General features: G+C 45.3%; 1 protein-coding gene across 1 annotated transcript in view; it reads left to right on the top strand.

The window, feature by feature from the left end:
• The window catches only part of Usp16-45 (ubiquitin specific protease 16/45), a 214,554-nt gene that overhangs the window by 32,239 nt on the left and 162,093 nt on the right, over positions 1 to 20,222 (top strand). The window contains 2 exon segments of the mRNA XM_069326551.1: positions 3,051 to 3,155; positions 11,900 to 11,932. Of these exon segments, the coding sequence (XP_069182652.1) occupies positions 3,051 to 3,155; positions 11,900 to 11,932 (138 nt within the window).

The raw sequence follows: 20,222 nt of genomic DNA, 5'->3' as shown, positions 1-20,222 counted from the left end.
CAATCACTTCTATTCAATACCCATTGTTTCGTGTTCTGTCTTGTGTTGATGAAATTAATACCCTATTAATGCCACCTCTTGTTCTGTCTTGTGTTGATGAAATTAATACCCTATTAATGTCACCTCACCCCATCCACCTCTCTCAAATGTAGATATAAAATCGGAGATGCGTAAGTTCTATTCAGTTGTGTATTTGTAAACTAAAGTCTTTGAAAATGTAATAAGTTTTACGAAACGCGCTCGTGTCGCGTCAGACTAGAAATAAAAATGAATTTTGGAGAATTGATTTTGATTTACCTCCAACAGTGAAAAGAAATGTACGAAAGATTGAGAAAATTCGTGTTAGAATTATTAATCTTACTTTTTCGGTCATATTTAATAATATATGTCTACAGGAAAGACTGCTACCAAAATATACTAATACATATATATATATATATATATATATATATATATATATATATATATACTGTATATATATATATATATATATATATATATATATATATATATATATATATATATACACACACACACATATATATTTGTTTTATTTGAACTTTGTTACAAAAAAGGAGTTACATATAGGTTACAAAGATGGTTATCATAGGTTGTCGAGTTCCTCCAGCTCCTAAGATGGCGGGCAGGAACCCTGGATGCAGTGCGCATTTCCCCTCTGTATCGCCACGCTGAGGCGCTGGAAAAGAAAGCTGGCATCTCTAGGGTCCCTTGTTGTTTCAATGAGCCTAGAACCCAGTTCTTTCAAAAAACTGGTAGCACTTTTACCTCAGGCGCCGAGTGTCTCGGAAGCAATGGGGACAAAATTGTAGTGGTGATCCAGTTCTCTATACTTATGGGATATATATATATATAATATACTGTATATATATTATACAGAGCACCACTTGGTTTTCGAATTTGAGTTATCCGAATGTTCCAGTTTCCTGATTGGGGTTTGGGGTTAGGGAGTCATGCTACACGAACTAAGTTCGGGTAGGAAAGAGTCTGTCAAGCGTCGCGCCGGCCCCGGGGTGATGGGTGGCTGGGAGATGGTCCAGTTTACCCACTGACAGTGTTGTGGGCCACCACTCTAGAGTGCCTTCTACCCTGTGACTTCACAGATTCACTGCCTATTGTTCCTGTTATTTTGATTTGTCATGAGGCTCGAGTGTTCATTCTGTGACTTTGTTTTACATATCTGTACAATCAAGAAACATCTGTGCACTATGTTGGCTCCAAATGCACGTATTGCATCAGTAATGGCTGACTGGTGGGTGGACGGATGGGAGAGCTTAGGTGTAAGGCAGTATGTGAGAGAGGGGGAGAATTAGTGAGAGAGAGAGGGAGGCAGTGAGAGAGGGAGGGAAAATGTAAGGGAGGGGGAGGGAGGGAAGTAGTGAGGGAGGGGGGGGGGGAGAATTAGGGAGGGAGGGAGGGAAAGGCTGGCTGGCTGGCTGGCTGGCTGGCTGGCTGGCTGGCTGGCTGGCAGGCAGGCAGGCTGGCAGGCAGGCAGGCAGGCTGGCAGGCAGAGAGGGAGGAAGGCTGGCTGGCTGGCTGGCAGGCAGGCAGGCAGGCAGGCTGGCAGGCTGGCAGGCAGAGAGGGAGGAAGGCTGGCTGGCTGGCAGGCAGGCTGGCTGGCAGGCAGGCAGGCAAGCAGGCAGAGAGGGAGGAAGGCAGGCTGGCTGGCTGGCTGGCTGGCTGCCTGCCTGGCAGGCAGGCAGGCAGAGAGGGAGGCAGGCAGGCAGGCAAGCAGGCAGAGAGGGAGGCAGGCAGGCAGGCAGAGAGGGAGGCAGGCTGGCTGGCAGCCATGCAGGGAGGGAGGGAGGGATGGATGCTGAGTTGAACTAGGTAACCTTTAAACAGGAAGAGTGAGTGTATGGGATGATGGGAGGGAGGTGTGTTGGGGGAGGCTTCGATAAGCCTAACACACTCGACCCTGTTAGCCAGATTTGTTTCTTAAATTCTGGATGTACATCATCATACGTATTTTTGGTTACAGATTTTGTTTAGTAATATTAGGATAATAAAAAGTTATAAAAATACTTGTTTCATGAATGCTTTATTGTATTAGATGGAGATTCTCTGGCTGGCAATCTACTAAGTCTAGCCACTTTGGGGGGAGGGAGGGCAGCAGCAGTGAGGGTGTACTCACATAGTTGTACTCGCCTAGTTGTGCTTGCGGGGTTGAGCTCTGGCTCTTTGGTCCTGCCTCTCCTGAGGGAGAAGTGGATCAGGACTGCTCTTATTGATGAGTGCAAACAAAATACTGTTGCATTTATGCTATGAACCTGTCATTTTTTTCCCTTAGATTATTTATTTATTTATTTTCTCTCCGTTTTCCTCCACTTCTCGTTTTCGAACTTACACGATAACAGACGGGTCTCGTCCCCAAGGGGCTTCGAAAACCAAGTGGTGCTCTGTGTGTGAGTGTAATTACCTAAGTGTAGTTACAGGATGAGAGCTACGCTCGTGGTGTCCTGTCTTCCCAGCACTCTTTGTCATATAACGTTTTAAAACTACTGACGGTTTTGGCCTCCACCACCTTCTCACCTAACTTGTTCTAACTGTCTACCACTCTGTTTGCAATGTGAATGTATATGTATATATGTGTATAAAGTATATGTGGAAGTTGATCAGAATTACATTTCACCTTTGTAAAAGCACATTAATGACACTATGTAAAAGACACATCAAATACTTTATGTAGGGAAGACGTAAATCTGTGTATCTATGTATTTACGTATGTAGGTTAGCTTAGCATTTTAAAAACACTACAATCACCTTCTGTGGTTGATTGTTCAATAAATCCCTGAACTATATGTTTAACAGATCTCTAACCCTGTCCATGGAGGACAGAAGAAAATGTATATAAGTTGGTTAGCATTGTAAATGTGTGGCCACGTCTGTGGTAACAAGTAATAATAATAAAAAACTGTATATACATTGTCTAGAATCGGAGGAAATCCTCCTTAATGGAATTGGACTTGATCGTACAATGTTGCATTAAAAATATAAATACTGTATCTTTATTTTCTTTCTATTTTTTACAGCACGGAAGGAGAAAGAGAGGAAAGAAGAGATGAGGGCACGTTTAAAGAGACAAGTTGACCCATATGCTGAACAGAGTAGTGAGGCAGAGCAGGAAGAGATGCCAGGTAAATATGCACTAGAATGGTTAACATTTGTTTGATCTTAACCCTTCCAATGTGAACTGCATTAAAGAGAGTTTTTGGCATTTCTGTGGTGTATGGGCACAGTATCTCTGGTCATTTAAGACAAGTTGGCAACTGTAGGTAAATTATGCAAATGTTTGGGTCTTCAACAGTTTTGATGAACTTGGGAAAAAATGAATGCCCATCTCACCTTTGGATAGGTAACATGTCACTCTCATGTGTCACTACACTGCCATCTTTGGTGATCTTGACGACTCTTCAAACAGGATACTTGAGAATTATTCAAAGTTATTAGTGATTATTTAATTTGTTGTGATTGCAATAAAGCTCCTCCTCAGTAAATTTGTGGAAATAGTGGATATCATTAATCCTTTGAGAGGCACTTAATATGTTCTTGGTGAAGGCGATGTGGCATCCAGGAAGATGCCCCATGAGACAGGGCACAGCAATTTGAATCAACATATTTATGTTGACTCAGCCAATTTTTCTCTTTTTTTTCTCTTTGGTGCTTGCTACCTGGCAAGCTCCTCCCAATATAATCCACACCAGGCTGTATCCCTAACTAAGAAGATGCCACCAGAAAGGAGGGCAAGCCAAAATAGACAACAGCAAGGTAAACCATACAAAACGGGACAGTGAAGCCTCGAGATTCACAAGCCACTTTGTCCAAGCAGTTCTCATATTAGCCCACCAGAGAACTGCACACCCTCCTCCATGATCTTCCAACCTTACTATCTCAGTCATATTGCCAAGTAGTTATATTAAACACATTCACAGTTACACATTTGTCATCAGGTTTAGTTCCTTTACTCTGTCTTCATTCCTCATCCCTCGCAGCTCTGGGACAAGTCTCGTTGCTAACTTCTGCACCTTTTGTTTACGACTTTTGTTAGACCAAAGCTGGAATATGAAGTAATTGTATGGTGCCCATATCTTAAAGAGGTACATCAACAAACTGGAAAAAGTGCAAAGACCAAGTGGAAAAAGTGCAACTAAGTGGCTCCCAGAACTGAAGGACAAGAGCTATGAAGACAGGTTAGAGGCATTAAATATGTCAAAACTAGAAGATAGAAGAAAAAGAGGCACTGATCACTACTTGCAAAATATTAACAAGAATTGATAAAATTGGTAGGGAAGAACTCCTGAGACCTGGAACTTCAAAGGAGGCCAAGTCCGTCAGTAGTTTCAAAGCGTTATATGACAGAGTGCTGGGAAGACGGGACACCACGAGCGTAGCTCTCGTCCTGTAACTACACTTAGGTAATTACACTTAGGTAATTACGAGCCGCGCCGCACGTCTGTGCAGCTCCCCCCTCCTCGGGAGGGGGAAGGGGGAGCCCCAGACCCCCGCGCCGGTGATCCCTGCCTCAGTTCCTCGGCTGATGGGATAGTGCATGGTCGTGTGGCTCCAGCTCCGGTCTTGTCTCAGTGCTGTGACTTGTTTTCAGTGCTGCTCTTACGGTGGTCGTATGAGCTGGGAGTAGTATTCTCAGGTACTCGGGCTGCATGTGCTTAGGGGTCACCTTCCCTGAGTGCCCTGTAAGTACCGCCCTTGGGGCTTGGGGTTGCCTTCCACAAGTCACCTTGGGTCTACCTCTGTTGGCTTTTCGCTGCTTGGCGTTTGACCACCCTGAGTGTTTGGGGGTTTTCCTCCCTTGTTTACCTTGGGGTAAGTGGTAGTTTTAGCACTGGTGGAGCGCAGGGTACTGCGTAGCTAGTTTTCACCCCTAACAGCGGCCGGCTCTGTTCCCTCTGGGTACGTTGTCCACTTGTGTGGTTTTTCTTTTATTTTTGTTTTTGCCTGGTAGGGGGGTCTGCCTTGTGTTCCCCCCCCTTATATTAGGGTCGTTTGTGCGGTGGCACCCCTTGCTTCGTCCTCACGGGTGGACACGTCCTGTGGGTTCAGCTTTAGTAGTTTGCTTGGTAGTTTGGGGTGCCGGTTAGCAGTGCCCTGCCTGGGATAACCCTTAGCAGACCCAGTCCCAGGGGCCCTGGGAAACCCCCCTGGGGGCTCTCGGGTTCGATAGTGGAGACCCTTGCATCCCCTCTCGCTTTGTGCGAGTTGAGGGTTGCTCTGTCCCTTTGTCTCAGGGTGACTCTCCTTGTTTTTGCCTCCGTCATGCTGCCTGTTGTGTCGGTGACACATTCAACCCTGAGTCCTGCGAGCTTTGTTGCTTGTTCGTGACTCAATTCACCCAGTCTGCTGACGAATTCCCTTGGGTGCAGGCAGCTCACGCTTTGCAGGGTAGGTTGTTGCAACTCGCTCGGGTTGTCGCTTCCCCGGACGCCCCGAGGCTGCCCCGCTGTGTGTAGCGACCCAGACTTGGGGGTTTTGGTTGCTTCAGCTTTGGTTCTGTCCACGCCCCCTTGTTTCTCCCCTTCGGTGGTTAATTTTGTTCCGCCCTTCGCGCTGGTGGAGCCGCTGCTGCTTGCTTTCGGTATCGATGTTCCTTCTGCACCGTTTCGCAGGCTGTCTCGTGCATTGTTTCACCTCCAGCCTGCTCATGCACTGCCTGTGCCGTCCTGGTCTTTGGACAGAGTGCTCTCCTGTCTTTCTTTTCCTTGGTTTGTTGTGGCTCCTTCGGTTCAGGATTGCTTTGCTAAGGCTCTTTTTCTGTTGGCATTGGCCTCTGGGGGTCGTGTGGCAGAGCTTCATGCTCTTCTCAGGCGCAGTGGTTTTTTGCTCCTGTGGTCGTGGTCATAGGTTTGTTCGTTTGCAGCCATCTCCCCTTTTTCTGGTGAAGAATGTGACTGCTGCTTTCCGGAGGGGTCCTTGGGTTGTCAGGCCAGGGGTTCACCTTGTGTTGTGTCCGGTTGCGGCCCTTCGCTGTTATCTGTGCGCCACAGCTTCTGTGTCCGGGAAAGCGCTTTGGGTTGATCCGGTTTCCCTTCTTCCCTGTTCGCGGGTGCGGGTCTCCCAGGTCGTCCGCAGGGTTATTAACCAATGTGCTGCGCCGAGTTTATTGTGAAATTCCCCCTGTGCGCATGAAATCAAATGTTCCCCAAAATTCTTTTTTCTTCGTAAAATGATAAATTCCCTTCCCTGAACATGTCTATGTAAAAATAAAAACCAAATTCAACTTTGGCTGTGGGGATGTAGACAAGGTGTGCTGTGACGTCCAGGGGTTTTATTTGTTTTTTTATCGTATATGATGCATATTTGTGTCCTTTACAATATGTATACAGTGGAACGTTCATAATGTTCCATGGAATTGTGATACATGTGTCAGTAATGTGTCCACAATAAATGTTTATTGTTGCAATATTACAGTACTTGTTAAAAATTCACTAAAATTATGATATGTACAGTTTCACACATTATTTACACAGTAACACACTGTATTACACACTCAGTACTTCGGAAGTGAGTAATAATCAACGAAGTAGTCCATGGTACATAGCGCGACTTCGCTCTCGTTGCACCAGGTACAGATAACTTTTCGCTTCCTGTTTCTTTGTTCATTGCGCTTGCAAATAACACACTCGCATGCACCCTTGGCTTCAGTACCTGTAGGTGGTATGTAGCCAAGCTTGTAAAGCATAAGGTAGTCTTGAAAAGATTATAGGAAAAGATCAATTTGTAAGGTAATCGTGAAAAGATCGCTTTATATGGTCCCACGCAGGAAGAGATTCGGCCAGCCTCGAAGAATGTCCGTTAGTCTGGAAGAGAATCAGCCAGCGTCAAAGAGTGTCCATCAGTCAAGAAGAGATTCAGTTATTCTTGAAAATATCTATGGAAAACACCATCATGGAAGCAGCTAACACTGTTCATCTATGCTATTTGTATCAGATGTGTCATCACTGAACGCAGAAAACGATTCATCTATGTATCATCTATATAAATTGGAGATAGCATAGGTGGGCAAGGGTGGCGCTCAGAGCTACAACTGGATACGCTCACTGTATCATCCTCATAGATGCTGTATCACTTGCATTCAACCTTTGTGTTAGGTCCTTATTGTGTCTAACTTCACCAATATTATGACCCTTATGTTGTTCTAACAATAATAAGGTTTGAATTTCACCGACAGAGTGCGATCTTTCAACACCGCTCGGACAGGTATTTGGGAGCCAGAGGCGTGGACGCCAACCATGGTTGCTCACTCAGTACTAACCCAGCCAGCAGCCCTCGGGCATTCTGGGAATTTTTTCCAAGATGGCTGCCTCTCACTGTAGGTCCTAAGAGTCCATTTCGTACACAACGAACCGTGCACACATTTAGAATAGGTATGAAAAAATTGAAAAGCGTTTTCTCGGTTTGTGCAATATCCCACCGACCGAGAATACTCGTTTGGCGCAGTTCAGTGGTTAAGGCTAGCCAGCCTGCGGTCTATCCCCATGCCCATGACGTTCGCAAGTTCGCTGCTCTTGCTGCTGTCTTTGGTAACATGTCCTAGGCTAACATTTGGGCGTGGGGATTTTGGTGGTCGAACTGGGTCCTAGCTGCTCGATAGCTCATGAGCGTTCCTGGGTCTAGTTTGACCTGTGTCGCTTTGGGTCAGCGGTAGCAGCCAGTTGTCTCGACTTCGGGTTGAGGAGTGAGCAGCGACTGTCTCCTGGGTAAGTCCCTCTACTTTTCCTATGTGGGTAGTTAGCTCCGGGGAGTCGAAGGGGCTCCCGCCAGAAAACCAGAGTCGAATGTGATAAAACACCATTTTCTGGGTAAGACCAGGAGGCTCCCTGGCATTCCTCCCTCCCCTCGGTCTGCAGTTTTTTTGCATGTTTTGACATCCAGCCTCAGAACTGAAGGGTGGGTAGCCGGCGTGGGGGTCTGGGGCTTTGGGGAAGCTGCACAGACAGCGGCGCGGTGACGTGACGTCATGCTCGTTTGGTTGTTTCCTTTTGGGGAGTTTTATCCACTTGTTTGGCTTTTGGTAGCAATTTTCACCAGAATAGTGGTTTGTTTTGGGACGCTTACCTCTCTGGGTGCCTGACCCGGTCGATGGCAGACAGAATGCTTCCAACCACACGGGAGTTTCTATAGGCGATTGCTCCCCATGCCTTATCTGAGGGGGTCAGGTTCTGACTCATGGTCCCCGGTAGGCCCACAGAACTCCATACACATGACTGATGCCAAAGTCTGACATATCAGCCTGGATAAGCTCTGGGGAGCCTCCGGGTCTCACCCAGAAAATGGCGTTTCATTAAATTCAATGCTGGTTTTTTCGTGTTTGTTGAAGCGTAGCTTCCGAATTGGAGTGCTATGCAGCAGGCGCGGTGAGGTCCGGGACATCCCCTCCCCTCCCCGAGGGACGGAGGGGAGGGGAGGGCTGCGCGGACGAGCGGCGCTGCAGTAGTGTGTTACGTTTGCTTGTTTTCTTGTTTCCTTGGGATTGTAGGGAGTTCTACCTCTCTGTTCTGTTTTCTTGTTAGTTTCTTGCCATGTGGAGTTTGTTTTGTTATGCCTACTTTTCTGGGTGCCTAACCCCAGTCGATGGCAGATAAGGAAAAACCCCAACCACAGGGGGGGGGGGGTTTCCAGAGCCATTGCTCCCTGCAACCTCTCTAAAGGGGCCAGGTTCTGGCTCATGGTCCCTGGCTGGTCTGAACTCCATAGTTAATGTTCCAGTCTAATATTATAGACATTAGCTCGATAAACTCCAGGGAGCCTCCGGGGCTCACCCACCCAGTGTTTCATTACATTCAATGCTGGGTTTCTGTTTTTTTTTCTGAACAGTAAAGTTCTGATTATATTTCACGCCATAGGTCCTAGCTCCAAATGTACTCTCTAGAAAGGAGACGAGAGAGATACCAAATAATATACACATGGAAAATACTGGAGGGTCAGGTTCCAAATCTACACAGTAAAATAACAACGTACTGGAGTGAACGATATGGAAGAAAATGCAAGATTGAACCAGTGAAGAGCAGAGGTGCCATAGGCACAATCAGAGAGCACTGTATAAACATCAGAGGTCTGCGGTTGTTCAACGTCCTCCCAGTGACTATAAGAAATATTGCCGGAACAACCGTGGACATCTTCAAGAGAAAACTGGACGGTTTTCTAAGAGAAGTTCCGGATCAGCCGGGCTGTGGTGGGTACGTGGCCCTGCGGGCCGCTCCAAGCAACAGCCTGGTGGACCTGGTGGCCTCGGGCCGGGCTTGGGGAGTAGAAGAACTCCCAGAACCCCATCAACCAGGTATCAACCAGGTATCTAGGATGGCGAGGGTACTGGATGGATGGTGAGGGAAACTGGATAGATGGATGGAGGGTGGAACTGGATGGATGGATGGATGGGGGGGAACTGGATAGATGGATGGAGAGTGGAACTGGATGGATGGATAGTGGGGGGAACTGGGTAAATGGATGAAGGGGGAAACTGGATGGATTGATAGGGGGTGGATGGATGGATGGATGGTGGATGGGGACTGGATGGATGGATGGTGAGGGAGAACTGGATGGGTGGATGGTGAGGGGGACTGGATGGATGGTTATCTTGAGATGATTTTGGGTTTTTGTAATGTCCCCACGACCCGGTCCTCGACCAGGCCTCCACCCCCAGGAAGCAGCCCGTGACAGCTGACTAACACCCAGGTACCTATTTACTGCTAGGTAATAGGGGCATAGAGTGAAAGAAACTCTGCCCATTGTTTCTCGCCGGCGCCCGGGATCGAACCCGGGACCACAGGATCACAAGTCCAGTGTGCTGTCCGCTCGGCCGACCCTGCTCCCCCTGCATGGTGGGGGGACTGGATGGATGGATGGTGAGCCGGTCAGCCGAGCGGACAGCACGCTGGACTTGTGATCCTGTGGTCCTGGGTTCGATCCCTGGCGCCGGCGAGAAACAAGGGGCAGAGTTTCTTTCACCCTATGCCCCTGTTACCTAGCAGTAAAATAGGTACCTGGGTGTTAGTCAGCTGTCACGGGCTGCTTCCTGGGAGAGGAGGCCTGGTCGAGGACCGGGCCGCGGGGACGCTAAAAAGCCCCGAAATCATCTCAAGATAACCTCAAGATGGTGGGGGAACCGGATGGATGGATAAGGGGTGAATGGATGGATGGTGGAGGGAGACTGGATGGATGGTTGGTGGGGTGAACATCTGTCCCCCTAACCCCACAGTCACTACCAACCCCCATCCTGCCACTGGACTCTTCCTACCTCCCCCATACTGGCACCGAACCTTCCCCGCTTCCTCCATCCCCCACATCACCCCCCCCCCCCACCTCCTCCCAGCTGTACCAGCCACATCTGGGCGGTATTATAACAAGTTTCGTTGCTACCAGCTGGTGGATCACGAGGCAGACTGCATGACATTAAACTCTTATTGTTTACTGGCTGTGAAAGCCTGATTGACTGTAAATGACTGAATGACTGTAAATGCCTGAATGACTAAATGCCTAACCGGTTGCTACTACAACTGTGAATGCTTGATTGACTTGTGACTAAGTGACTGGTTCTGACTGGCTGCCACATAACAGAGGCAGGGAAATGTGTGAAAAGAAAATCTGAAACTATTGATGCAGATATGAATGCACTTAAGGCGAGCATAGGACAGTCTCACCACCTCCTCTCCCCTTATCTCCTCCTCACCCTCCCCATACACCAACACTGCTCCTCCCTCCCACCTCCCTCCTCCTCACTGTCTCCCATACGCCACGAAGAGTCCCCAGTAAAGTTAAAGTGCAGTTAAATGCTCACTTATTTTATTTATGGTTTATATTTATACCTGATTGTTTTGTGTATGAATAATTTGAGCAGTATTCTGTATAAAGTGTATTTTTAAGTTACTATTTTTGGGGGTGTGGAAGGGATTAATTCAATTTACATTATTTCTTAAGGGAAAATTCGTTGTGGTTGACGAATTTTTGGATGACGACGTGTGTCTGGGAACGGATTACAATCGTGAGCAATGGTACCACTGTACTTAGTTTTCTTGGAAGAATAAATTGTGCTTCTGATTTATTTTCCAAAGTTATAATTGCAGTTCAAGACTTCTTTATTTAAAAATGCAGTTAGTCTTTCTGTTGCTTCATTACATTTATATTGTAAAAAAAAACCCTACACAGTGAAGCATTTACGTAAGTAGCCAAAATGAATGTAATGTATAGTGAAAACAAATCCAGAATAGCCATGCAAAAATTTTCACTATGTAGCTCATTTGATGTACTGTCTGATTTTGTTTGTTCTGTCCAATTATAGTTTGTGGCATGATTGATTGATATTGATATTATTCATTTAACATGAGATTGTCTTGTTATAGCAACATCAAATAGTTTCTCATTACTAGCTTGCATACTAAAGATATATTTTATAATGTAAATAGGACCATAGTGCAGTGATGTCTTAATTATCTGAATCACTTGGATTCAGGATATGTTGTACAGTGATATTTTTTCTGTTGTTGCAGTTAATTTATTCTTAGTACCTGGTAGTATAAATGATGCAGCATGTGTGTGTCTATTTTAATAACATCATCCCAGGACAAAATTTATCACATGTAAAATAAAATGTTAAAATTAGCTTACTAGTAAAACAAATTCCAATTGCAGTTCATGTTTTAGATTTTCTCATTTAACCAGACACTTAATCTGGATAATTGAGGTAAGAGTTAACTGGATTGCAATCCTTACGTTACATCCACATTCTCTTTTGAACCGAGTTCTGTTTGAGCGAGACACCACTGTACTTAAAATACTGTACTGTAGTTTTTAGGCATTCACTATAATGCATTTTAGCTGTGAAACAGTCTTGTAGCATTTATTTATAGTACTGATAATTTATTTCCAGCATCAGTGACCTCTGACATGGAATCCAAAAAGGGTAAATATTCAGAATTTTTGTTTGTAGCTTTTCTAGAGAGGTAAGATGATGTGTAGTGTAGTGTAGTGTAGTGTGGTGTATCCTCGTGTTCATTGCTGTCTCCACTCTGGTAGTAACTAGAGCCTGTTTTGCTTGTTTGGCTCGTTATGTATCCTTGTCTGATGCTTTGTAATGTAGTTTTATGTATAGTAATTTATATTTATTTATTGTTAAAATAGTGTTTCATTATTTTACTTTGTTTATGTTTTTAATTTATTTAAAACCCAGCGTGGAATGTAATGAAATACCTCTTTCTGGATGAAACCCAGTAGCTTCCTGAAGCTATCTTGGTGAGATTCCTCCATGCAAATGTCTCACATCAGCTGTAGGAGTTCTGTTTGGCCCACCGAGAACCAGAACCAAAACCTGCCCCCCCCCCTCCCCCCTCACAAAGGCATAGAGAGCAAATGATAATTTGCCACCACACCAGGAAAGCATCCAGAAAATTAGTGAAGTTTTACTGAAAATTGGAGGATTAACAAAGCCAAAACATCAAAAATGCCAAACAACTCCACAGACAATTCACACGGAACAAGAGGAACATTCACAATTAGTGCAAAACTCAGAGTACCGAATGCCACCACCAGGCAGCCTGGTTCTCCACACAGCCATATTGCTTGGCGGTTCTGGAGCTGATGCATAGCACAGGGCAAACACAGGGCGGTTTGCAGGGCAAACCTCCCTATTAACCTAGTAGGGAGGAAGTCAGGGAGCCATCAGGCCCCATCCATAAAGAGATGTTTCATTACATTGAATGCTGGGTTTCTCGGGGAGCCTCCTGGTGTCTCCTTGAAGCTAACCACAAAGAACAAATGCAGAACTTACTAGGGAGGAGGAGAGGTGCATTTCACTAGGATTAAGAAGAAATACAACCTAAGGCATCACACGACCAACTGAGACCAGGGGCATTAACAAACTGCTACTAAGATGCCAGAACCTTGTTAGAATGCCAAAGCCCCGGAGCCCAAATATCAGCCCAGGACTTGTTGGAGAAGACTGCAGCCAATGCAGCATACTTGTGAATATCGTGGTCACAAAGATAGACTGCAGCCTGGCTAGATTTGATGACACTGTGCATAACCTGGGAAATATGAGCCTTGGAACAGGGGGACCAATGAGGCATCCACTAAGGCAGAACTGGTGACTCGCAGGTATTAGGGAAAAGCCGCCACCGGACACAAGAAGTGGTTCACTGCTGGCCGGTTAAACCAAACATTAATCACCATTGAACCTCTCATTTCTCACCAGAAAAGAAAAAGGCTGCAAACAAACTGCTCACCACAGCCAAAGAAACAAAACACCCCACCTTTGGATAAGAGCCTGAGGCTTCCCAACCCTACAACTGGAGGTGAGAGCCAATAAAAATGAAGCCTTGAGAAAGATATTATGAGCCGAAAGGGAAACATAAAATGAGGCGAGGCAAGGAGAGGACGACTAATATCCAGTCAAGAGATCAGGATGGCTCAGGTGGAGCATGTGCTGGCCGGAGGTGAAAAAATACTCAAGACAACTTGTGGAATAGGTCTGAAGAAGACCTTCCACGCAACTTCCATTTCCACACAACTGCTCGATAAACCAGCGAGTCACTCGGGGCTGATCCAGCACCAGCCAGCAACAAAGTTGCAGACAGTATAAAGCTGCTAGAGGTAGGGAAAGAGAAGCACACCAAGAATCTCAAACGAAGCTCGTCCAGGTTTGAATCTGGGATAGAACCAACTGGGACTTTCACCAGTTAACCAGGAACCTGAGCCTGGTGAGCTAGGAAAGAACCAGATTCCTTGCTTGCTGATGCATGGACTGACCGGGAGCCCAAACCAACCAGTTGTTGAGGTATGCCAACACATTAACCCCTAAAAGGTACAGCTAGGACACAATCACATGTGTCAGCCTTGTAAACACAAGAAGAGCCAGGTTCAAATCAACATGAAGGACATTGAAGCTGTAAGCCTGATTCCCCACTACAAAACCTAACCAGTCCCTAAATTTAGGATGAATAGGGACATGCCAGTATGCATCCTTGTAGTCCAGAGGCACCATCCAAGCTCCTGCTTGTAAAAGCAGGTGCACTTATGCCAAGGTGGTCACATGGGAGGATGAACTGGGAATAATGGTGTTCAAACTTTGAAGATCAGGGATGTACCGTAGGTCTGCTGAGTCCCTCTTCAGGACCAGGAACAATCAGCATGCTCACTGAAGGGATGAGGTCAACTTCACCACACCTGAGACAACAACCCAAAATAACCAGATGCAGAGGCAGGTAGGATACCTGACCCAAGAGCCCCATCCCAAGATAGGAGGAGGGACTGACCAACTCCACTGCAGGCCACTATCCTCTAAAAGACCACAAATTGTAGGACAGAACATGAGTAGAACCACCCTTCCATGTGTTATTGCAATATTTAGTGGAAAAGGAATTTATAACATGAAGTGCAACAGCCTTGGAATCTAACTCTTCTGAGGGACCTTTCTCAAATACCTCTGAGTGGGGGGCCAAACCCTAAGAACACAACAACTTGTCAATAGGCCAAAAGGAGAAGGCCACTGCAGACAACTTTGGACACTGCAGCATTTGAGAGGAGAAGTGAGAAAGGGGAGGTAGACAAAATGGAAAGGGACCAAACCAAATTTGACAAACGAGTCAATATAGCCTTTGGACGTGTCAGGCAGGCCTAGTAAAATGCTCCTATCACTTCCAGAAGGAGAGGGCTGAGCATCTTGAGCAAGGCCACCAAAGCAGGAACCACAAACTTCAAGGCCTCCATACCTTGGGTGGTACTGAGCAAAGCCACATTTTCATGAAGCTGCCCAGAGAGACCTTCCACAAGGACCTAAACCCACAATACTGCTACTAAGGGCAAACGTGCCTTGTGGTCATTCACAGTAAGAGCTCCAGATAGCATAGGCAGCTGGACATGGATCTGCCATTTGTCCACATCCTTGGGGAGTGCCGGAGCAAACAGGTAATCTCCAAGTGGGGTACAAGAAGCGCCACCCGAAAGACAGAACACACCTGCCAGTCAAGCATGTAGGTCTGACACAACCCTTATCAAGCCCACTAGGAAAAAGGAGATGTCAGCCAGCCTGGATGAATCCAAAACCTCACATCGCAGTCAAGAAGCCACGATAGACCCCGTAATCCTAAGAGGCCAGATCTATCAGTGAAGAGAAGTCCAGATTCTGCAGGACGTGTGAGCCGCTAGAAGGGAAAATGCAGGAAGATGGAATCCCCTGGAAATACAATGATTCCAAGGCATGGAATGGGACCCGGAGCCAGACAGAGCGAAAGTAGCTGAACGATCATACTCATAGATAGGAAAATATGAAAAATTATCCCTCTGAAGAAAAAGACCCTCCGGAGAGAGGGAACTAAAATCCAAAAAGGGTTGAAGAGCAAACATGGACACTCCTCAGAGTCACCCTCATTCCCTAAAGCCTGCCATAGGCTACCCTCAGGGGAGGATGAGCTACACCTGGGACTAAAACCTGCCCCGACACGGAACCCTTGGACACATTGGAGCCGGAACCAGTAGATATCAGAAGCAGGGGCTAACCAGACCTGCAGGGAGAAAGAAGCAGAAGGTGTGGACTTGGTCCAAGTGGAGATCACTAACACCTCTACTTTTTGGTCCCTAAACACCATAAGGGCCCCTAAACTCTGAGGCATCTATCCAATCACAATTCTGCAAACAAACCTAGCAAAAAAAAAAAAAAAACTGGCAAACCTAGCTCTCAAAGTGGCAGCTGCCCAGAAAGCTTCTGTATTGGAAGCTGAATCAGTCAGTTTGGAGACCCAGAGGAAACAAACCAACCAACCACACAAGGCTCAGGGTCATAGATGGTTCAACCCAACTGGCAGCATGGCAGAGGCAGAAAGTGTTACTATCATCTGGTACCAAAGATGATGAGTACCTTGCAAACTCAACGCGCAGCATCAATCATGCCAAAGACCCACTAGGAGATTATTGAGTGCTGGGAAGATGGGACACCACGAGAGTAGTTCTCATCCTGTAACTACACTTAGGTAATAACCAGGGTCTGAAGGCAGCTAGGTAAGCAGAGAACCCAGGCTCTTCGGCTGCTCACGAGAAGGCAACCTTGGAACAAAATATTCGTTTGTCATGTAAACAAACAAGCCCCAGTGTGTGATTCCCTCAGGACCAAAGAGCTAAAGCTCAACCCCTGCAAGCATAACTAGGTGAGTACAAGCCCCAATGCACAACAGCACAATCAACAGAATGCCCTCAGCCTAGGGGCCCAAACAGAGTAGTCGAAGACTTTTGAAGAGCCCTAAGGGTCTCCAACTCGGTGGTCTGGTCTCTCAGGGATGAGCTCTAAAACATACCAAAGAAGATATCTTTTGTCAGTGTAGGGGCAGTGTTAGTGGGCACCTTCCTATCTTGAGGCTATCTTGAGATGATTTCGGGGCTTAGCATCCCCGCGGCCCAGTCCTCGACCAGGCCTCATTTTTGTTATGCATCCCCAGGAAGCAGCCCGTAGTAGCTGTCTAACTCCCAGGTACCTATTTACTGCTAGGTGAACAGGTGCATTAGGGTGAAAGAAACTCTGCCCATTTGTTTCTGTCTCCGCCGGGATCGAACCTGGAACTTTAGGACTACAAATCCTGAGCAGTGTCCACTCAGCCGTCAGGCCCCCGTCCTACCTACCTACCTACCTACTCTGGGTAGGAACCCAGAATTCATGCAGCCCAATGCACAGTAAAGCCAAATCCATACAATATGTAGATAAAAAACATGCATGTGAAGCAATTACTGTACTAAAATATACGATAGAGTACAAAGCAAGTGGGCCATACAGGAATTAGTCCAAGGATGGTTTAGCTTGAAGCTGGGGGGGGGGGGAGACCCTTGCAACATCAGAAAGACACAAAGCAGTAGTGTCCCACAGGACATCAGCAAAAGAACTGGCAAGCGGTATGACTGTGTGCAGAAGCTAGGCTACCTTGTGGTGGGATTCAGTACTATGAGTTTCATGTTAATTTTGAATGTTTCTCTTGTTCTTTGTGAATCATTTAAGGAGTTGTTTGTCATTTTAGAGGTTTTGGTCGTTGATAATCCTCAGCTATCAGCTAAGCTTCACTGACATTCTGGACTCTTTCTTGCTGTGGTGGCAAATTGTCACTTGCTCACTGTGCCTCTGTGAGGGGGCCAGGTTTTGGCTTTGGTCCTCGGTGGGCCAAACAGGACTCCCACATCTGATGTGACTCATTTGCATGGAGCAATCTCAGAGAAATAGCTTCTGGGAGCCACCCAGGAGCTTCGTTAGAAAAGGTACTGTACTTTAATTTGTGAGTATTACACAAGTAATATTTACACACCAATTATTCCATAATTTTGGAGTGACAACATTCTTTGCCAGTCACTGTTCATATTGAGAGATTGTGCTGTTTGAGTGTTTGAGGTATTTATGCAAATTGTTTTTAGGTGTTTTTTTTATAGTAGTTATGTTGTTAATGATATTCAGATGTTAAAGTATCCCTCTTGGTGATTAGTTATGTTCTGAAACATTGAATATTAATGTTATTGTTTGAGTCACCACTTAAATTAGGCCCTTGTTAAACTTTAATGTTCTGATGATACTAAAACGGGTCATCCATCTCGAAATTCCCAAAACTCTCACCTTTCTCACCTTTATTTTTTAGCAGCATTTTGCTTTAATTTATGGGTTACTCATGCCTATGCCACCTCTTGGGTGGCTTAATCTTCATCAATCAATGCAAGCTGGCACAAGTCTGGACACCACGAGTGAAGCTCTCATCTTGTAACTTCAAATAGTTAATTACACAATGTATACAAACACAACCACCTGTAGCTTGTGTTTGCAGTGTACACTATATGTAGAATTGATATTCAGTACTGTATGTATTTGTGTTGTATGTATTTACAGTGCATATTTAATCAAGATGGCTTTTAGGCAATTGAATCAACTCGAAAAACTACAGTTTTTACTTTAATATAAACACCTGGGTGAAGTAATTAAATTTTATTACAAAGAGAAAAGAGCTTTCTAAATGTGTGTGTTTTGTAATATTTGTGTGTGTGTAATCACCTAAGTAATTACCTAAGTGTAGTTACAGGATGAGAGCTACGCTCGTGGTGTCCCGTCTTCCCAGCACTCTGTCATATAACGCTTTGAAACTACTGACGGTCTTGGCCTCTACCACCTTCTCACTTAACTTGTTCCAACCGTCTACCACTCTATTTGCGAAGGTGAATTTTCTTATATTTCTTCGGCATCTGTGTTTAGCTAGTTTGAATCTATGACCTCTTGTTCTTGAAGTGCCAGGTCTCAGGAAATCTTCCTTGTCGATTTTATCAATTCCTGTTACTATTTTGTATGTAGTGATCATATCACCTCTTTTTCTTCTGTCTTCTAGTTTTGGCATGTTTAATGCTTCTAACCTCTCCTCTTAGCTCTTGCCCTTCAGTTCTGGGAGCCACTTAGTAGCATGTCTTTGCATATTTTCCAGTTTGTTGATATGCTTCTTAAGATATGGGCACCACGCAACCGCTGCATATTCTAGTTTTGGCCTAACAAAAGTCGTGAACAATATCTTTATTGCATCGCCATCCATGTATTTAAAAGCAATTCTGAAGTTAGAAAGCGTGGCATAGGCTCCTCACACAATATTCTTTATGTGGTCCTCAGGTGATAGTTTTCTATCTAGAACCACCCCTAGATCTCTTTCTTTATCAGAATTCTTTAAAGATTTCTCACATAATATATAGGATGTGTGGCGTCTATGTTCTCCTATTCCACATTCCATAACATGGCATTTATTCACATTAAATTCCATTTGCCAAGTGGTACTCCATATACTTATTTTGTCCAGGTCATTTTGAAGGGCATGACAATCATCTAAATTTCTTATCCTTCCTATTATCTTAGCATCATCAGCAAACATGTTCATATAATTCTGTATACCAACTGGTAGATCATTTATGTAGACAATAAACATCACTGGTGCAAGAACTGAACCCTGTGGTACTCCACTTGTGACATTTCTCCAGTCCGATACATTGCCTCTGATCACTGCCCTCATTTTTCTATCAGTCAGAAAATTTTTCATCCATGTTAGAAGCTTACCTGTCACCCCTCCAATATTTTCCAGTTTCCAGAACAACCTCTTTATGTGGAATTCTGCCGAAAGCCTTTTTTAGGTCCAGATAGATGCAGTCAACCCAACCATCTCTTTCCTGTAATATCTCTGTGGCTCGATCATAGAAACTGAGTAAATTTGATATACAGGATCTTCCAGATCGAAAACCATACTGGCTGTCTGATATTACTGTACAGTGGTACCTCGGAATGCGATTGTCCCTGTATGCGAGGTTTTCGGAAGGCGAGGTGTATTTACTCCAAAAATTTGTCTCGGAAGGCGATGGTTACTTCGGGAGGCGAGTTTGGACGCGAGTTTGTTGATACGCATACAGCCGACCTAGCGCGTGGTGGTTCGGCGATCGTCGCCCCTCAGTTTACCATTGTCTTGCGCTCAGTGACTACCCCCACATCAATTCTTGTCGCGGATTTTCAGTGTTTTGTTGGATTTTTGGTGATTTGTCTATACAATTTGTTATTATATATCTCACCATGAGTCCCAAGAAAGCCAGTGGTAAGGATAAAGGCCAGAAAGCTCATGTGAGGATGACAATAGAGGAGAAACAAGAGATCATTCGGAAGCATGAGAACGGTACACGTGTTGTTGAACTTTGTAGGCAGTACAACAAAGCCACATCAACAATATGCACTATACTTAAGAAGAAAAATAAGATTATGAGTGCTAATGTGGCAAAAGGAGTAAGAACATTAACGGCACAAAGACCACAAATACTTGAAGAAGTGGAAAAGTTATTAATTTGGATACACGACAAGGAGTTGAGGGGTGATAGTGTTTCGGAGGCCATTATTTGTGAGAAAGCCAGGGTGTTGCACGAAGACCTTCTAAAGAAGACCCCTGCAACGAGTGATGCAGATAAGAAAGAGTTTAAGGCAAGCAGGGGCTGGTTTGAAAAATTTAGAAAGAGAAGTGGTATCCATAGTGTTACAAGGCATGGGGTTATGTGATGTGATTATGGAAGGGGACTCCCCTTCCAAACAGTAACTCCTCTCCTCCTCCCCCCTCCTCACCATCTTCCATACGCCTACAGCACTCGACAGCAAGGTAAGTAATAACTGGAACATAGTTTTGTAGGTTTATTTAGATAAATTAGGTATAAAAATTTAGTTTGATGTG

The sequence above is a fragment of the Procambarus clarkii genome, chromosome 18, assembly GCF_040958095.1.
Source record: "Procambarus clarkii isolate CNS0578487 chromosome 18, FALCON_Pclarkii_2.0, whole genome shotgun sequence".
In the NCBI taxonomy this organism is placed as follows: domain Eukaryota; kingdom Metazoa; phylum Arthropoda; class Malacostraca; order Decapoda; family Cambaridae; genus Procambarus; species Procambarus clarkii.
Note: the sequence above shows the minus strand (reverse complement) of the source record. Positions and strands in the feature narration are given on the sequence as shown.